Genomic DNA, 15837 nt, shown 5'->3' with positions numbered 1-15837 from the left:
CCCGTGGTTAAGACTCTGTGTTTCCAAGGCAGGGGCTGCATGTTCAATTCCTGGTCAGAGAACTAAGGTCCCATGTGCCAATGTGGACAAAAAAAGAAAGTGTATGGAACTCAAGTATGTGCTCTGTCATCGGCAGGGAGGGCTGGCAGTGGACCAGACTATGGAGCAGGAGCTGGGCATGATTGAGTAGTGTGGGCAGCTTTACAGCAGCACAGCCACCTCTAGGGAAGGAATCAAATGGAATCCTACCCCAGGTCTGCTGAGTTGCTTATCCCTGTTAGAAGGTCAAAGGGTAAACATTGGGGAGCAAATCAGTATTTAGTCACATGGATATAAATGCGTTCAGTTGAGTTGCTCAGTCATGTCTGACTCTGCGATCCCATGGACTTCATCATGCCAGGCCTCCCTGTCCATCACCAACTCCCGGAGTTTACTCAAACTCATGTCCATTGAGTTGGTGATGCCACCCAACCATCTCATCTTCTGTCATCCCCTCCTCCTGCCTTCAATCTTTCCCAGCATCTGGGTCTTTCCCAATGAGTCAGTTCTTCACATCAGGTGGCCAAAGTATTGGAGTTTCAGCTTCAGCATCAGTCCTTCCAATGAATATTCAGGACTGATCTCCTTTACAATGAACTGGTTGGATCTCCTTGCAGTCCAAGTCTCAAGAGTCTTCTTCAGCACATCAGGTCAAAAGCATCAATTCTTTGGCGCTCAGCTTTCTTTATAGTCCAACGCTCACATCCATATGTGACTACTGGAAAAACTGTAGCTTGGACTAGACCGACCTTTGTTGGCAAACTAATGCCTCTGCTTTTTAATATGCTGTCTAGGTTGGTCACAGCTTTTCTTCTAAGGAGCAAGTGTGTTTTAATTTCATGGCTGCAGTCACCATCTGCAGTGATTTTGGAGCCCCCAAAAGTAGTCTGTCACTGTTTCCATTGCTTCCCCATCTGTTTGCCATGAAGTGATGGGACAGGATGCCATGATGTTAGTTTTCTGAATGTTGAGTTTTAAACCAGCTTTTTTACTCTCCTTTTTCACTTCCATCAAGAGGCTCTTTCGTTCTTTTTCGCTTTCTGCCATAAGGGTGGTGTCATCTGAGCTAATAGGCCTTTCAATACTTCTGCCTTTGTATTGAGAGTTCTCAGTGGCCTCCAGTTAGGGAGAACGCGGGATCTAGGGTTGGGAAAACGCTGAAGGGAACCCCAGTAGCTGAGCCGGGCTGGAGCTGGGCGCCGCACAAGTACCCGCACCTGGCTAGGCGGATGGTTCCAGAGCGCCTGCTTCCGCTTTGCGGATCAAGCCCAGCTTGACTCTCATTGGCTCACGGAGGTAAGTGACAGACTCCAGAGCCAATGGATGGTAAAAGCAGCCCGCCGCCCGCCTAGTACGACTGCGGCACGTTGGGCAGACCCACGAGAGTTAAGAGCGAGCTGCGGCCGCCCCAGACTGAAAAGAAGGGCAGGCAGCACTCGTCCCTGGGGTCGCTCGTAGCCGACCCTTAGTTCTTTGTGAATGTCCCCCAGATGCCTCTAATACGGGCTCCGCGGCCCCGTGCGAGCCTGCGGGGGGCGGGACCATTTGGTTCAACCTCGGTTTCGAGCCACGCCCGCCGGAGCTTTGGCCCACTCCCCGCCCGGGGCCTCCTGGGCCTAGCGGAGGCCTCGGGACCGGTTTGACCGAGTTAGGACTGAACAGGCCGCGGCCAGAATTGCCCGAACCCAGGTAAGCACGTCCACGGCCGCCCGCCCTGCCCGGGGAGGTCATGCCGCTCGCCGGCGATTGGCTCCGTGGAGGCTTGCGAAGCCAATGGGCTTAGGGCGCGGCTCTTCAAACTTTAACTTCCTGGCTGCCAGCCGAGTCCTGGTCCGGCTGTCGACCGGTTCCTGGTCGCTGCCCTGCCTCCCGGCCTTTCCTCCCTCTAGACGGCCCATTGGATCGAGCTGCCTGAGCGGGTGGAGGACACAGGGTCAAGATTAAGATCAGAGGCCTTGGGCTGGGATTGGCCCGGAAGGGGTAGGAGCCCAGGCCTGGGTCAGGGAGATATGCAGGATCTAGCTTCAAAGACTTAAAAATGCCAATGATATTCTGATTAAGCCGAACATGCTGTAGGCAGAAAGTGGCATCACCGTGTCACTCGACTCTGCCTCTGTTTCCCCATTTATGCGCAAGTGCCTTGAAAGCAGACACCGGTGCTTCTTATTGACTTAGAGTAAGGGATTAATGCAGTCCATGGGGTCCACAGGGTCGCAGAGTCGGACATGACTTACCGACTGAACAATGACAAAAAGGATCAATAAATGCGTGCGGGATGAATAAATGAGTAGACAAGGTCCAGTTGAATTTGTGTTTACATAGGTCCCTAAAAACCCAGTGACCATTTCTTTTTTTAATTTTATCAACTCTTAAGTCCTGGATTTAATAAGCTGACACTGTGTCCTTACGATGCTGTGTGCCAGCTCTTGAAACCTTTATTTGTATCTGTTCGTAGCAATTCCACAAGGTAGGTACAGACATCACCCTCCACTGCTGCCCAGCTTATACAACTGCACAGACTGAATTGGATTGAGAGAGCTCAAGTAAATTGGTTAAGGACACAGGGGTTGCTAGCTGCAGAGGCAAACATGTGAACCCTGGAAGTGGTCCTGCCCCTTACAGGGCATTGTCTTTGCCTTTCACTGGTGGGAAATGATGGATCTTCAGTTCAGTCTTCTGCCCCTCTCGGTTCAAAGCTTGCGTAAGGGTCACTTTCTCTGGGAGTCTCCACTGTCAAACGGAGACAATTCTAGTTCCCAGGATTACATGGGATAATGTGTCTGACATTGAGAATTTGGAGTGGGAGGGACTCAGAGTCCTAGTCCGACGCCTAAAGGAGAGGCTATTTAACTACCTCGTGCCCACTTTGCGGGATAGTGAATGTGCTTGAGTCAAAAGGGAGGGCAGGGAAAGGGCCCCACTTACACAGCGAAACTCGTTCTAAGTATGGTAGGACGCCCGCTCAGCGAACGTCGGTGGAATGCACGTCGTGTGCCTTTGTGGTTAGAAGGGTGGCTTTCCCCCCTTTTTACCCGCAAGGCAGCTGCAGTGTCTCCCAAGGAAGAATCTCTCCGGGTTCTTGCCCTAACCTTCCGTCTCGCCGGCCGCTCCAGTCAGGTCGCAGCCAGCCGAGGGCGCTGCGAGGCATGGACGAGGAGCATCGCGGGACCTGGTTCGGCTTCGGTTTCTGCGGTTTCGGGCAGGCGCTGGGCTCGGGGCTCGGGCGCCAGGTACACAGCCCCGAGCCGCTGAGGACGCCGGGCGGCAACCTCGACGTCTGCCGCGTGAGCGCGAGCTGGAGCTACACCGCCTTTGTGACCCGTGAGCGCCCCTTTCCTTCCCCGCCTCCGGCCCCGGGCGCGCGTGCCGCCCCCTCCGTCCCCAGCCCGCCCTCCGCCCCCCGCAGGTGGAGGCCGGGTGCAGTTGTCGGGCGCCGCAGGCGGCGCGGCGAGCGGATGCACGGACGCGTGGGCGTCGGAGGAGCTCCTGGTGCTGCTGCGCGCGGGGCCGGGAGCCGGGGCGGAGCTGCAGGCCTGGGCGCCGAGTTCGGCGCTGCGCGGGGAGCCCCTCTGGTCCCAGGCCGTGCAGGAGGCAGAAGGCGGGCCCAGCTGTGATGAGACCCAGGTGGGGCCGCTGCCGCTGCTGCCCTGCGCTCGCGCCTACGTGAGCCCGCGGCCACCCTTTTACCGGCCTCTGGCCCCCACGCTGCGGGCGCGTCTTCTGGAGCTGGGCGCCGAGCACGCGTTGCTGCTGGACGCCGCGGGCCAGGTGTTCTCCTGGGGCGCGGGCAGGTGAGTGGGGCTTGGCCAGATGGGCCAGCTGGGCTTTTACGGGGGTGCTGGGGTTGGGGTGGGGGAGGGCTGCGGTAAATGTGACCTCGGAGTGGTAGGTCAGCATCCGGGGGCCAGGAGGGAGTGTTTGGGCAAGGATGGGGAGACCTCTTGGTGTGAGCATCGCTGACTGGGATCTTCTTTGCTAAGGCATGGACAGCTGGGCCACGGGACCCTGGAGGCCGAGCCAGAGCCCAGGCTGTTGGAGGCGCTGCAGGGCCTACCCATGGCTGAAGTCGCCGCAGGCGGCTGGCACTCTGTCTGCCTGAGTGGTGAGTGACCTAGGGCTTTCCCAAAACCAGCTCAGGATCTCCCAGATGCCAAACCTTCCTCCTCCTCGCCCCAGTTAGATGGGTGGCCTAGCCAGGCCTCCTTCCAAGCTCCTCCCGCATCCATCAGCCCAGTCATTCCCAACTCCCAAACGCCTCGCAGATTCAGCCCCCCCACCATGACCACCCTCACAATCCGGGCTGTTGGCAGTTGTTTCCCGTCTTCTGGTCTCACTACTCCTCCCATCCGTCTGCCTCCAGCCAGGGCTGTCATTTTGGAATACTCCCCAAGGGAGAATGGAGGGGTGAGGGGCAACTGAGGCAAGAAGGATGGAGAAGAAAGGCAGCAGCTGCCCAGGTGACCGTGATGTGTGGCACACAGTGGGCACCGGGAGGCCCCCCGGAGGAGGACGGTGGTCAGTGTGAGCTCAGGTGGCGCCGTGGCTGGTCACCCGGGATGGGATTAGCATCAATTGAGATTGTGTTCACCCCTCTGGCAGATCAGGTGCTAGCTAGACTGTGGGGTAGGGCTGGGAGCAGATGATTTTTGCAAGGATCTGCATTTGGGCGCTCTGGCCGCTACTTATATTGTTACTGACAAGGTCGGGCTGCACAGCCAGCCAAACGCTGAGATGCCAAGGTTGACAGCCAAGAAAGAGTTTATTCACAACGCAGCCAAGCGAGGAGATGGGAGAATAAGCCTCTGATCTGCCACATTGAAGGGCTTGGGGTATTTATGGCATAAGCCAGGTGGTTTTAGGCATGGAGAAAGGTGATTGGAGGTAGGGAAGAAGGTGAGGTAATCAGTGTTCCGAGCAGGCATACCTGAGTCAACATGGTTCTGCAGATTTCAAAGTGGAGGCGCTTTGGGACTTCCCTGGCAGTCCAGTGGTTAGGATGCAGAGCTTTCACTGCTGGGGCCTGGGTTCAAACTCTGGTCAGGGAACTGAGATCCCACAAGCCACGCAGGCGGGGGGTGGGGGGGGAGGCAATTAGCATGATCTAAGGGTGGAGTTTTCCAGCCTTCTGACATCAGAAGGCCATTCATTGGCCATGTGCACAAGCCCAGTTTTAGGGTCGGTGGTCCCATCGAGTCTCCACATGGCTTTTGCTAGGCAGGCGCTGACTCCAAGTTCCTGTGAAACAGCTGGGTTGTATGAAACTGTATATAATTAAAGGGGGAAAAAAGCAGAAAAACCAAAGTGAACTTAATGAAGGCACTTTACAAGCAAAGGGGTTTTTAATAGTATGTTCCTTATCTGTTCTCCGAGGAAAGTTCAAGAATTTCTCCGTAGTTATCACCTTCTGTTAAATCCATGGGGGATGGTTTCACTCGGGATCTTTAAAAATGACTTAGGCCTGCACTCTCCCCTTCCTATTCTAATGGGCCTGGGTTGGCAGCCAGGCTTGAGAACTACTGGGCAGGAGGAGAGATGAGAGGACCAGAAAGTGAGCACAATGGGAAGTCTCACACTAAGTCCAAAAGGCGTTTGAGGCCTCGGTGTAGTGTGGTTGGAGCACTGATGCTTCAAACCAGACCTCCCAGGTTCACATCAGCATCACTCTGCCCCTGGTGATCTTGGGCAGAACACCTCACCACTCAAGTTTCTCTGGAGTAGAGTGGGGATATGGTGCTTAATATCCGTGCTGGCACGGATTAAATATTTGATAAAAATCAGCTACTACTGTTAGTGAATTTTTAGTGTTAGGGCTCTTGCTCCACCTAACAACCCTATATAGTGTTGTGGGAGGAGGCAGGCAATGTTGAGAGCTTCTAGAGGCCTTCAGGGATGGGGGAGGGTGTAATGGGTCAAGAGGGTCAACTGTATGGCGACAGATGGAAACCGACATTTTGGTGATAAACAAACTGTAGTGCATACAGAAGTCAAAATATATGTAATGTTGTATACATGAAACTTATACAAAAAGTTTCATGCTGTGTCAATTAAATCAATGCAGTGTCAGTGTAAAAAAAAAAAAAACACATTTTTTAAAAAAGATCTTCAGGACCAGTGATGTATAGGGCTGAAGAAAGGAGCCTGGGCTCAGTGGATGTGAAAAGAAGACACTCGGGAACTTCCAGGGACTCATTTCCAAATTGCATGTTGGGAGTGATGCTTGGGATATAACAACAAAAGGAAAAAGTGACCCTGAAGAGGAAAACCTAACAAGAGGTGTCCTTTAAGAATAGGGTGACCGAATGCACTTAAGGGGGAAAGGCCCTGCTGAGACAAGGAAGCTGCTGGGCCCTGGGGGAGGTGCTTAATCTGGAACGCTGACTTGGGTGGGGCAGGTAAGAATTGTCTTTCAGGAACCACACTCCTACAGAGAGTGTGGATGGATGCAGGGGTGATCTGAGTCTGTTTAATGGGACCCTATTCTCTCTGAGACAGAGACAGGAGATATTTATATCTGGGGCTGGAATGAATCGGGGCAGCTGGCCCTGCCCACCAAGAGCCTGGCAGAAGATGGAAAGACAACTGCAGGAGGTGAGGGTCAATTTTGTTAAAATTTTATTTTTTATTGAAGTCCAGTTGATTTGCAATGTTGTGTTACCTTGTGCTGTATGGCCACGTGATTCAGTTATACCTACACATACATTCTTTTTTATATTTTTTCCATTACAGTTTATCGCAGGATACTGAGTATAGTTCCCTGTGCTATAGATTAGGACCTTATTGTTTTTTCCATTCTATATATAATAGTTTGCATCTACTAACTCCAAACTCCCAATCCATCCCTCCCCCACCCCCTCCTCCTTGACAAACAAGTCTGTTGGTGAGAGTCAGTTGTTGATTTCCACACATTTCTGTCATTCCTGCCTCCTGGCCATAGGCTGGCTCGAGAGCTACAGGGCTCAGAAGGGGTGTGTGACATCCTTGGGACCCCAGGACACACCGAAGGACTCTGAGCCCCTTATGAGAGGGAGCACGGCGCGGCTGATGCCAGTGTCCTCACGGCACGCCCCACGAGCCTGTCAGCTCCAGCACTTCCCAGGGAATTCGGGGTTGGAAGCGACAGCTTTGGAGCTAGAGTAGAGGCTTCAGCTATTGTATGAATGATGCTTATTATTTTAATTATTTTTTACGATCGAGGTGTAGATCAGGTCTCAGTGAGTGTTCACCATCATTATCATAACTCTTACTACTTCTCTGAAGCCTCAGGACTGGATGAAGATGGTTCTGAAGGAAAGAGAGTCTTTACGGGTGAGGATGGAGCCCCCGCCCCCTTCATAGCGGTCCAGCCGTTCCCAGCTTTACTGGACCTCAGCCCTGGCTCAGAGGCAGTCAAGGTCAGCTGCGGATCCCGGCACACGGCAGTGCTGACAAGTGAGTGGGGCCAGGTGGGCTGGTTCAGGACGGAGCAGGAAGCCCCCTCCGCCCAGCTGGCGGCTGCAGGAAGGGGTGTGGTCACTTAAAAGGCTAGCAGCCTCACTCCCTCGGGCCTTTCACAGAGGCTACCCAGCCTGTCAGGCCCTGAAGGTTCTTCCTTCCGGAGAAAGGCTAGTGTTTGCCAGCCTTGCATCAGATGAGGATCTGCCCAACCCTGCTCCTGAGACTCCAAACTCAGTAGCTATGAGGTCACAGCCATTGGGCATATAGGAAGGTAAACTTTTTCAGTCTGGATCCTTTACCACCCCAGACGTGACTAGTGTGTGTGCATGCCGCGCGCCAAGTCGCTTCAGTTGTGTCCGAGTCTGCAACTCTGAGACTCTATGTAGCCTGCCAGGCTCCTCTGTCCATGGGATTCTCTGGACAGAGGAGGGGGTTGCCATGCCCTTCTCCACGGGATCTTCCTGACATGTGACTAGACTGTTGTTAAAAAAAGGGAGAGAGTATGTGTTGCTCTGCCAATTAAATCAGACAACGACCACAGTGAGCTGGCTGTGGGTTGTGGCAGGCTGAGCTTTTTGCATGCCCTGTCAGAGAGCATGGCAACAGCCCCTTTACTGTCCTTTCTGTTGCAGGAACGGGGGAGCTCTACACCTGGGGCTGGGGTAAGTAAAGGGTTTGCTTTTGTGATGCTTAAACAAAGAGGAGGAAAAGACCTGCGGGTAGAGGGCAGGTGACAACAGCTGTGAAGAGAAGCGGAAGCAGGGGTCTCAGCACGACCACTGGAGTGAAAAGCCGTCTGTTCCCTTCTCTGGAACAGATCTAGGCACACTCAGAGGGGCAGAGCTCAGAGAAATAGGAAGTATCAGTATTTCCTGTCTACCTCTCTGAAAAAGTATGTGTCCCAACGGAATATTTCGCTAGCATTTCTAAGACCTCTTTTGGTCTGGCCCTGGGAAGAGAAAAAGGTAGAATGAAAATCTCTGAGCATCTGAGCTTGGGAGTGGGGAGCCTGGAGGATTTGCCTGGCTCTGTGGTGCTGGTCTGAACTCACGGAGCAGACACCAGCAGGGTGGCGGCCTAAGCCCAGCGCTTCAGTCAGTGGGCTGGTTTTCCTTCCTGGAAGGGAGAAGTCACAGGGCCCAGCAGAGGATGGCAAAGGGGCTCATTTCACTTTAGGTAAATATGGACAGCTTGGCCATGAGGACACAGCCACTTTGGACCGGCCCTGCCGTGTGGAGTACTTTGTAGATAAGCAACTCCAAGTAAGAACTGTGAGCTGTGGGCCCTGGAACACCTACGTGTATGCTGTGGAGAAAGAGAAGAGCTGACCTGTGGATAAGGGTATAAAAAATAACAGTAGAGTGGAAAATTATAAAGCCAACACCTCTGAAACTCCCCACAGGGCAAGGAAAACCACTGCCAGCACCCAGAGGCCTCACCTTTGCCCCTCCTGTTCACAGCCGTCTTGCTCCACCTTAGAGCAGGTGGCATCTTTAACTTTGTCCCCCCATTAGAAACACCTGGAGGGAACTCCCTGGTGGTCCAGTGGTTAGGACTCTGTGTTTTCACTGCTGAGGGCACAGATTCAATCCCTGGTCAGGGAACTAAGATTCTATAGGCTGCAGGGTTTGCTGTGCCCCACACTCCCAGAAAAAAAGAGAAGCACCTGGAGATTTGTAACTGGATGCCTAGAGATGGCATCATGAAGAGAAAGTGAAACTCGCTCAGTCACGTCGGACTCTTTCGACCCCATGGACCATACAGTCCGTGGAACTCTCTAGGCCGGAATACTGGAGTGGGTAGCCTTTCCTGTCTCCAGGGGCTCGTCCCAACCCAGGGATCGAACCCAGGTCTCCCACATTGCAGGCAGATTCTTTACCAGCTGAGCCAGGGCTAGCATCTTAGACATGATGAAATCATGAACTTAAGGGTGTGGAACATAGATGTGGGTAGATTTTTTGAAGGGCTTCCCTAGTGGCTATGACAGTAAAGAATCCACCTCCAATGCAGGAGACCTGGGTTGAATCCCTTCCTGGGTTGAATCCCTCCCTGGGTCAGGAAGATTCCCTAGAGAAGGGAATGGCTACACGCTCTGGTATTCTTGCCAAGCTGCCCCATACCAGGTGATTTTTGAGGTAGTGCTGAGACTGGGAACCGCTAGAGGTCATCTTTTGTTATTCATCTGGACTGTTTTCACTTTGAATCTTATCATTCCATGTATACCTCTTTATACAGTAAAATTTGTCTGCTTTTGAACTTTAGGTAAATAGTCATTCTGTGTATGTTCTTTTATGTCTTTTTTCATCAGCACTGTAAGATTCATCTGTGGTGACCTACAGTTTATTCACTTCCATTCTATTACATGAATTATACCTGAAGTTTATATATTCTCTTGTTGATACTGATTTCTTTTTTCTTACTGAGTTAAAATATACATAACAAAAAATTTATTATCCTAACATTTTAAGTGTACAGTTCAGTGGTACTGGACACTCACATTGCTGTGCAGCCATCAGCACTGTCAGTCCCATCTCTTTATCTTGTAAGTCTGAAACCCTACAGCTATTCAACAGCGACTCCTCATTCTCCCCAACCCCTGACAACTGTCATTATACCTTTTGTCTCTCTCTGTGATCTTGACTACTCTACCTAATGTAAGTGGAATCATAACAGTATTTGTCTTTTTGTGACTGACTTATGATCAGTTAGCATAATGCCCTTAGGGATCATCCGTGTTGTGGTGTACTGCACAATTTCCTTCCTTTCTAGGCCTTAATAATGTTCCATTTTATGTATAGGCATGTTTGGTTTATCCAGTCATTGGTTGATGGACACTTGGGAGGCTTTCATATTTTAACTGTGAATGCTACTGTGAACATGGATTTACAAACACCTCTTTAAGACTTGGCCTTTAATTCTTTTGGATACATACCTAAAGTGGAATCACTGAGTCATACGGTAATTCCATTTTTAAGTTTTTGAGGAGCCTACATTACTGTTTTCCACAGTGGCTTTAACATTTTACAATCCCACCAATAAATAGTGCACAGGGGTTCCAATTTCTCTATATCCTTACCCAACACTTTTTTTGCTTTAAAAAAACTATTTATGTATTTTTGGCTGCGCTGGGTCTGCGTCGCTGTCTGTGGGTTTTCCCTAGTTGGGTGTGGCCTTCTGTTGCCGTGGCTCCTCTCGTAGAGGTCGGGCTCAGCAGCTGTGGTGCACAGGCTTCGTTGCTTCGCAGCATGTGGAATCTTCCCAGACCAGGGATCCAACTGTGTCCCCTGCGTTGGTAGGTGAATTCTCAACTACTGGACCACCAAGGAAGTCCAACTTTTTGCTTTTTTGACAGTAGCCATCCTAATGGGTATAAAGTGGTTATCTCATTGTAATTTTGACTTGCTATTTCCCTAAAGATTAGTGATGTTAAGTATCTTTTCATTTGCTTATTGGCCATTTACATATCTCTTTTGGAGAAATGTCTATTCAAGTCCTTTGCCCATTTTGAATCAGGTTTTGTGTGTGGTGTTTTAGGAGTTCTATATATTCTAGGTATTAATCCCTCATCAGACTGATTTGGAAGTATTTTCTCCCATTCTGTTGGTTGCTTTTTCACTCTGTTGATAGTGTCTCTTTTGCTTAAATGTTTGTTTTTCGGTTGCATTGGGTCTTAGTTGTGGCTTTTGGGCTCAGTAGTTCGGTGCATGGGTTCCAGTTGTCATGACACATGGGCTTAGCTGCTCCGTGACAGGTGGGATCTTAGTTCCCAGACGAGGGATTGAACCTGTGTCCTCTGCATTGCTTTTAATTTTCATGAAGTCCAATTTGTCTATATTTTCTTTTGTTGCCTGTTCCTTTGGTGACATGTCTAAGAAATTATTGCCAAATTCAGTGTCTTGAAGCTTTTGTCCTATGTTTTTATAAGAATTTTTTAGGTCTTATATTTAGGTCCTTGATCCATTTTGAGTTAAATTTTTGTATACGGTGACAGGTAAGGGTCAAACTTCATCCTTTTGTATGTAGATATCCAGTTTTCCTAGCACCATTTGTTGAAAAGACTGTCCATTCCCCAATGAATGGCCTTGGCACCCTTGTCATAAATCATCTGCTTATATATTCAAGGGGTTATTTCTGGGATTTCTATTCTATTCCTTTGATCTATATGTCTTTTTTATGTCAATACTGGCTTGATTACTATGACTTTGCAGTAGGTTTTGAACCTAGGATGTCTGAGTCCTATAGTTTTGTTCTTTTTCAAAGTTGTTTTGACTGTTTGGGGTTCCTTGAGATCCCTTGAGTTATAGGGCTTTTCTGTTTGTGCATAAAGGTTCTTGAGATTTTAGGGATTGCTAGAATCTATAGATTTCTTTGGGTGCTACTGATATTTTAACAATATTAAGTCTTCCGATCCATGATCATGGGATGTGTTTCCATTTATTTATGTCTATAACTTTTTTTTTTCATTTATTTTTATTAGTTGGAGGCTAATTACTTTACAACATTGTAGTGGTTTTTGCCATACACTGACATGAATCAGCCATGGATTTACATGTGTTCCCCATCCTGATCCCCCCTCCCTATTTATGTCTATAACTTCTTTCAGCAGTGTTTTGCACTGGGTTGGCCAAAAAGTTTGTTTGGTTTTTTTGGTAACACATTATGGAAAAACTCAAATGTGCTTTTTAGCTAACCTAATAGTTTTCATCATATATGTCTTTCACCTCCTTGGTTAGTTCAGTTCAGTTGCTCAGTTGTGTCTGATTCTTTGTGACCCTATGGACTGCAGCATGCCAGGCTTCCCTGTCCATCACAAACTCCCTGAGTCTGCTCAAACTCATGTCCATCAAGTTGGTGATGCCATCCAACCATCTCATTCTCTGTTGTCCCCTTCTCCTCTCACCTTCAATCTTTCCTAGCATCAGGGTCTTTGCAAATGAGTCAGTTCTTCTCATCAGGTGGCCAAAGTATTGGCGTTTCAGCATCAGTCCTTCCAATGAATATTCAGGACTGATTTCCTTTAGGATGAACTGGATGGATCTGCTTGCAGTCCAAGGGACTCTCAAGAGTCTTCTCCAACACCACAGTTCAAAAGCATCAATTCTTCAGTGCTCATCTTTCTTTACAGTCCAACTCTCACATCCATACTTGACTACAGAAAAACCATAGCTTTAACTAGACAGACCTTTGTTGGCAAGGTAATGTCTCTGCTTTTTAATATGTTGTCTAGGTTGGCCATAGCTTTTTTTCCAAGGAGCAAGCGTCTTTTAATTTCATGGCTGCAGTCACCATCTGTAGTGATTTTGGAGCCCCCCAAAATAAAGTCTGTCACTGTTTTCCCATCTGTTTGCCATGAAATGGTGGGACCAGATGCCATGATCTTAGTTTTCTGAATGTTTTAAGCCAGCTTTTTCACTCTCCTCTTGCACTTTCATCAAGAGGCTCTCGCTTTCTGCCATAAGTGTGGTGTCATCTGCATATCTGAGGTTATTGATATTTCTCCTGGCAGTCTTGATTCCAATGTGCTCATCCAGTCCAGCATTTCTCATGACGTATTCTGCGTATAGTTAAATAAGCAGGGTGACAATATACAGCTTTGACATACTCCTTTCCCAATTTGGAACTAGTCTGTTGTTCCATGTTCAGTTCTTACTATTGCTTCTTGACCTGCATATAGATTTCTCAGGAGGCAGGTAAGGTGGTCTGGTATTCCAATCTCTTGAAGAATTTTCCAGTTTATTGTGATCCACACAGTCAAAGGCTTTGGCATTGTCAATAAAGCAGAAGTAGACGTTTTTCTGGAACTCTCTTGCTTTTTCGATGATCCAGCAGATGTTGGAAATTTGATCTCTGGTTCCTCTGCCTTTTCTTTTTTTTTTCAGTGGGTCCTCTGCCTTTTCTAAACCCAGCTTGAACATCTGGAAGTTCATGGTTCATGTACTGTTGAAGCCTGACTTGGAGAATGTTGACCATTACTTTGCTAGCATGTGACATGAGTGCAATTATGTGGTAGTTTGAGCATTCTTTGGCATTGCCTTTCTTTGGGATTGGAATGAAAACTGACCTTTTCCAGTCCTGGCCACTGCTGAGTTTTCCAAATTTGCTGGCATATTGAGTGCAACACTTTCACAGATTCACATTTTAGGATTTGAAATAGCTCAACTGGAATTCTAATCACCTCCACTAGATTTGCTCGTAGTGATGCTTCCTAAGGCCCACTTGACTTCGCATTCTAGGATGTCTGGCTTTAGGAGAGTGATCACACTATTGTGATTATCTAGGTCATGAAGATCTTTTTTGTATAGTTCTTCTGTGTATTTTTGCCACCTCTTAATATCTTCTGCTTCTGTTAGGTCCATATCATTTCTGTCTTTCATTGAGCCCATCTCTGCATGAAATGTTTCCTTGGTATCTCTAATTTTCTTGAAGAGATCGCTAGTCTTTCCCATTCTATTGTTTTCCCCTGTTTCTTTGCACTGATCACTGAGGAAGGCTTTTTATATCTCTCCTTGCTATTCTTTGGAATTCTGCAATTAACCTCCTTGGTTAATTGCTAAGTATTTTAGTCTTTTTGATGCCGTTATAAATGAAATCATTTTTGTAATTTCCTTTTCAGATTGTTCATTGTGTATAGAAATACAACTGATTTTTGTGTATTGACTTTGTATCCTGCTACTTTGCTGAAGTCATTTATTAATTCTAACAGCTTTTTGGTAGTCTTTAAGATTTTTTACATATAAGATCACTCACCTGCAAACATAATTTTACTTCTTTCTTTTCAATTTGAATGCCTTTTCTTTCTTTTATAGCCTAATGGCTCTATGTTGATTAAAAATGTTGAAAGTGTGCATCCTTGCCTTGTTCTGATCTTAAAGCAAAAGTATGTTCACTGTGGGCTTGTCACATATGGCTTTTATTGTGTGGAAGTTGTCTCCTTTTCTATTTTATTGCATTTTTATCATGAAAGATTGTGGAATCTTTCTTTTTCTACATCAACTGAAATCATCTGTTAGGGAGTTAAAGCATAACATATGCTCAGGGTTGGATATTTGCTCAAAAATGCCTGAGAAAACACTTGAGTTGTCATTTCTGCGTAGGATTCAGGCTCCACAAACAAGAACCGAAGGCTAAGGCACAGTTGTTTATGGCCTGAAAGTGAAAGTCACTCAGTTGTGTCCGACTCTGTGACCCCATGGACTCTATAGTCCATGGAATTCTCTAGGTCAGAATGGCCTGGCTAAGCATTAAAGACTTGCTCCAATACAATGAATATTTATTTTTTTCCCTCATTTTTCCTTTAGTGAGTGAGTTTAGCAAGTTGTAGGATACAAGAGCAATATACAAAAATCAACTATATATATTTATGTAGCCAAGTAACAACCAGAAATTTTAATTAAAAGATACCATTTACAATAGCATCAAGATATGAAATACTCAGGGATAAATCTGACGAAGATGTGAAATAGTGGTACATGATCTATAAAATACTGCTGAGAAGAAAACCGAAATAAATGGAGAGAGATGCCTTGTTTGTGGGTTGTTAGTTCTCCCCCAGTTGGTCTACAGGTTCAAAGTGATGGCAGTAAAAATTCTACGAGATTTTTCTGTAGAAATTGACAAGCTTTTTCCCCTAAAACTCATACAAAAATGCAAAGGACCTGTAACAGACAAAATGATGTTTAAAAGCACAAAGTTGGAAAGTTAACATTACCTGATTTTACGAATTCATATAAATCCTCGTAATTAAAACAGTAGTACTGTCATTAGGAGAGACAGATGAGTGGAACAGAAACTTACAGGAGAAAGTTTAGCTTTTTAGTTAATGGTGCTGGACAACTGGGTACTGTATGAAAAAGAATGAACTCAACAGGTACTTCACCAGAGAAGAATGATGGCAGAGAAGCACGTGAAAAGATGTTAAACAGAATTAAAAAAAGTTAAACACCATCATTAGGAAAATACAAATTACAACCACATCGAGATACTATTTCACAACTACTAAAATGGCTAAAATCATAAAGACTGACCATACTAAGTGTTGCAGAAGATATGAAGAAACTGGAACCTTAATACATCATGAGAGTAAAATAAGCCATCCACTTTGGAAATCAGACTGGCAGTTTCTTAAAAAGTTAAAATATACACCTACCATATGTATGATCCAGCCATTTCACTCCTAGGTATTTACCCAAAAGAAAATAGAGCTGTACACAGAGACTAGCAATGAAAACTTGGGAGTTAGGCTTTTTATTTCTCTCAGAAAACTTTTTCTCAGGACATGAGGTGTTCTTAATTTAGAAGCACTCATGCTCCTGACTAAAAATTTCTTGTATGTTCTTTTAGTCCTGTTTTTCAGACAAAAACCAA

At 47.2% G+C, this 15837-nt stretch overlaps 1 protein-coding gene across 2 annotated transcripts; it reads left to right on the top strand.

Annotated features, from left to right (window-relative positions):
* Positions 1-98: 98 nt before the first annotated feature.
* On the top strand, positions 99-15743 carry RCCD1 (RCC1 domain containing 1). Of its 2 annotated transcripts, none has more exons than XM_065906416.1 (8): positions 99-1728; positions 3153-3360; positions 3446-3830; positions 4020-4141; positions 6532-6627; positions 7297-7467; positions 8106-8135; positions 8650-15743. In XM_065906416.1, exons 2-8 carry the CDS (start codon positions 3186-3188, stop codon positions 8799-8801), a joined length of 1131 nt encoding a protein of 376 aa, XP_065762488.1. In that variant the 5' UTR covers positions 99-1728; positions 3153-3185; the 3' UTR covers positions 8802-15743. The 2 variants fall into 2 exon arrangements, with proteins under 2 accessions (XP_065762488.1, XP_065762487.1); XM_065906415.1 differs by having other exon boundaries at positions 3079-3360.
* Positions 15744-15837: the final 94 nt, after the last annotated feature.

This window comes from Muntiacus reevesi, chromosome 15, assembly GCF_963930625.1.
Source record: "Muntiacus reevesi chromosome 15, mMunRee1.1, whole genome shotgun sequence".
NCBI lineage: Eukaryota > Metazoa > Chordata > Mammalia > Artiodactyla > Cervidae > Muntiacus > Muntiacus reevesi.
This window is presented reverse-complemented; position numbering and strand designations above follow the sequence as displayed.

Coding starts and splice junctions, on each gene's coding strand:
- RCCD1 (XM_065906416.1), top strand. CDS start 3,186: ATGGACGAGGAGCATCGCGGGACCTGGTTCGGCTTCGGTTTCTGCGGT. Junction 3,831..4,019: donor TTCTCCTGGGGCGCGGGCAG/GTGAGTGGGGCT, acceptor TTCTTTGCTAAG/GCATGGACAGCTGGGCCACG. Junction 4,142..6,531: donor GCACTCTGTCTGCCTGAGTG/GTGAGTGACCTA, acceptor TCTCTGAGACAG/AGACAGGAGATATTTATATC.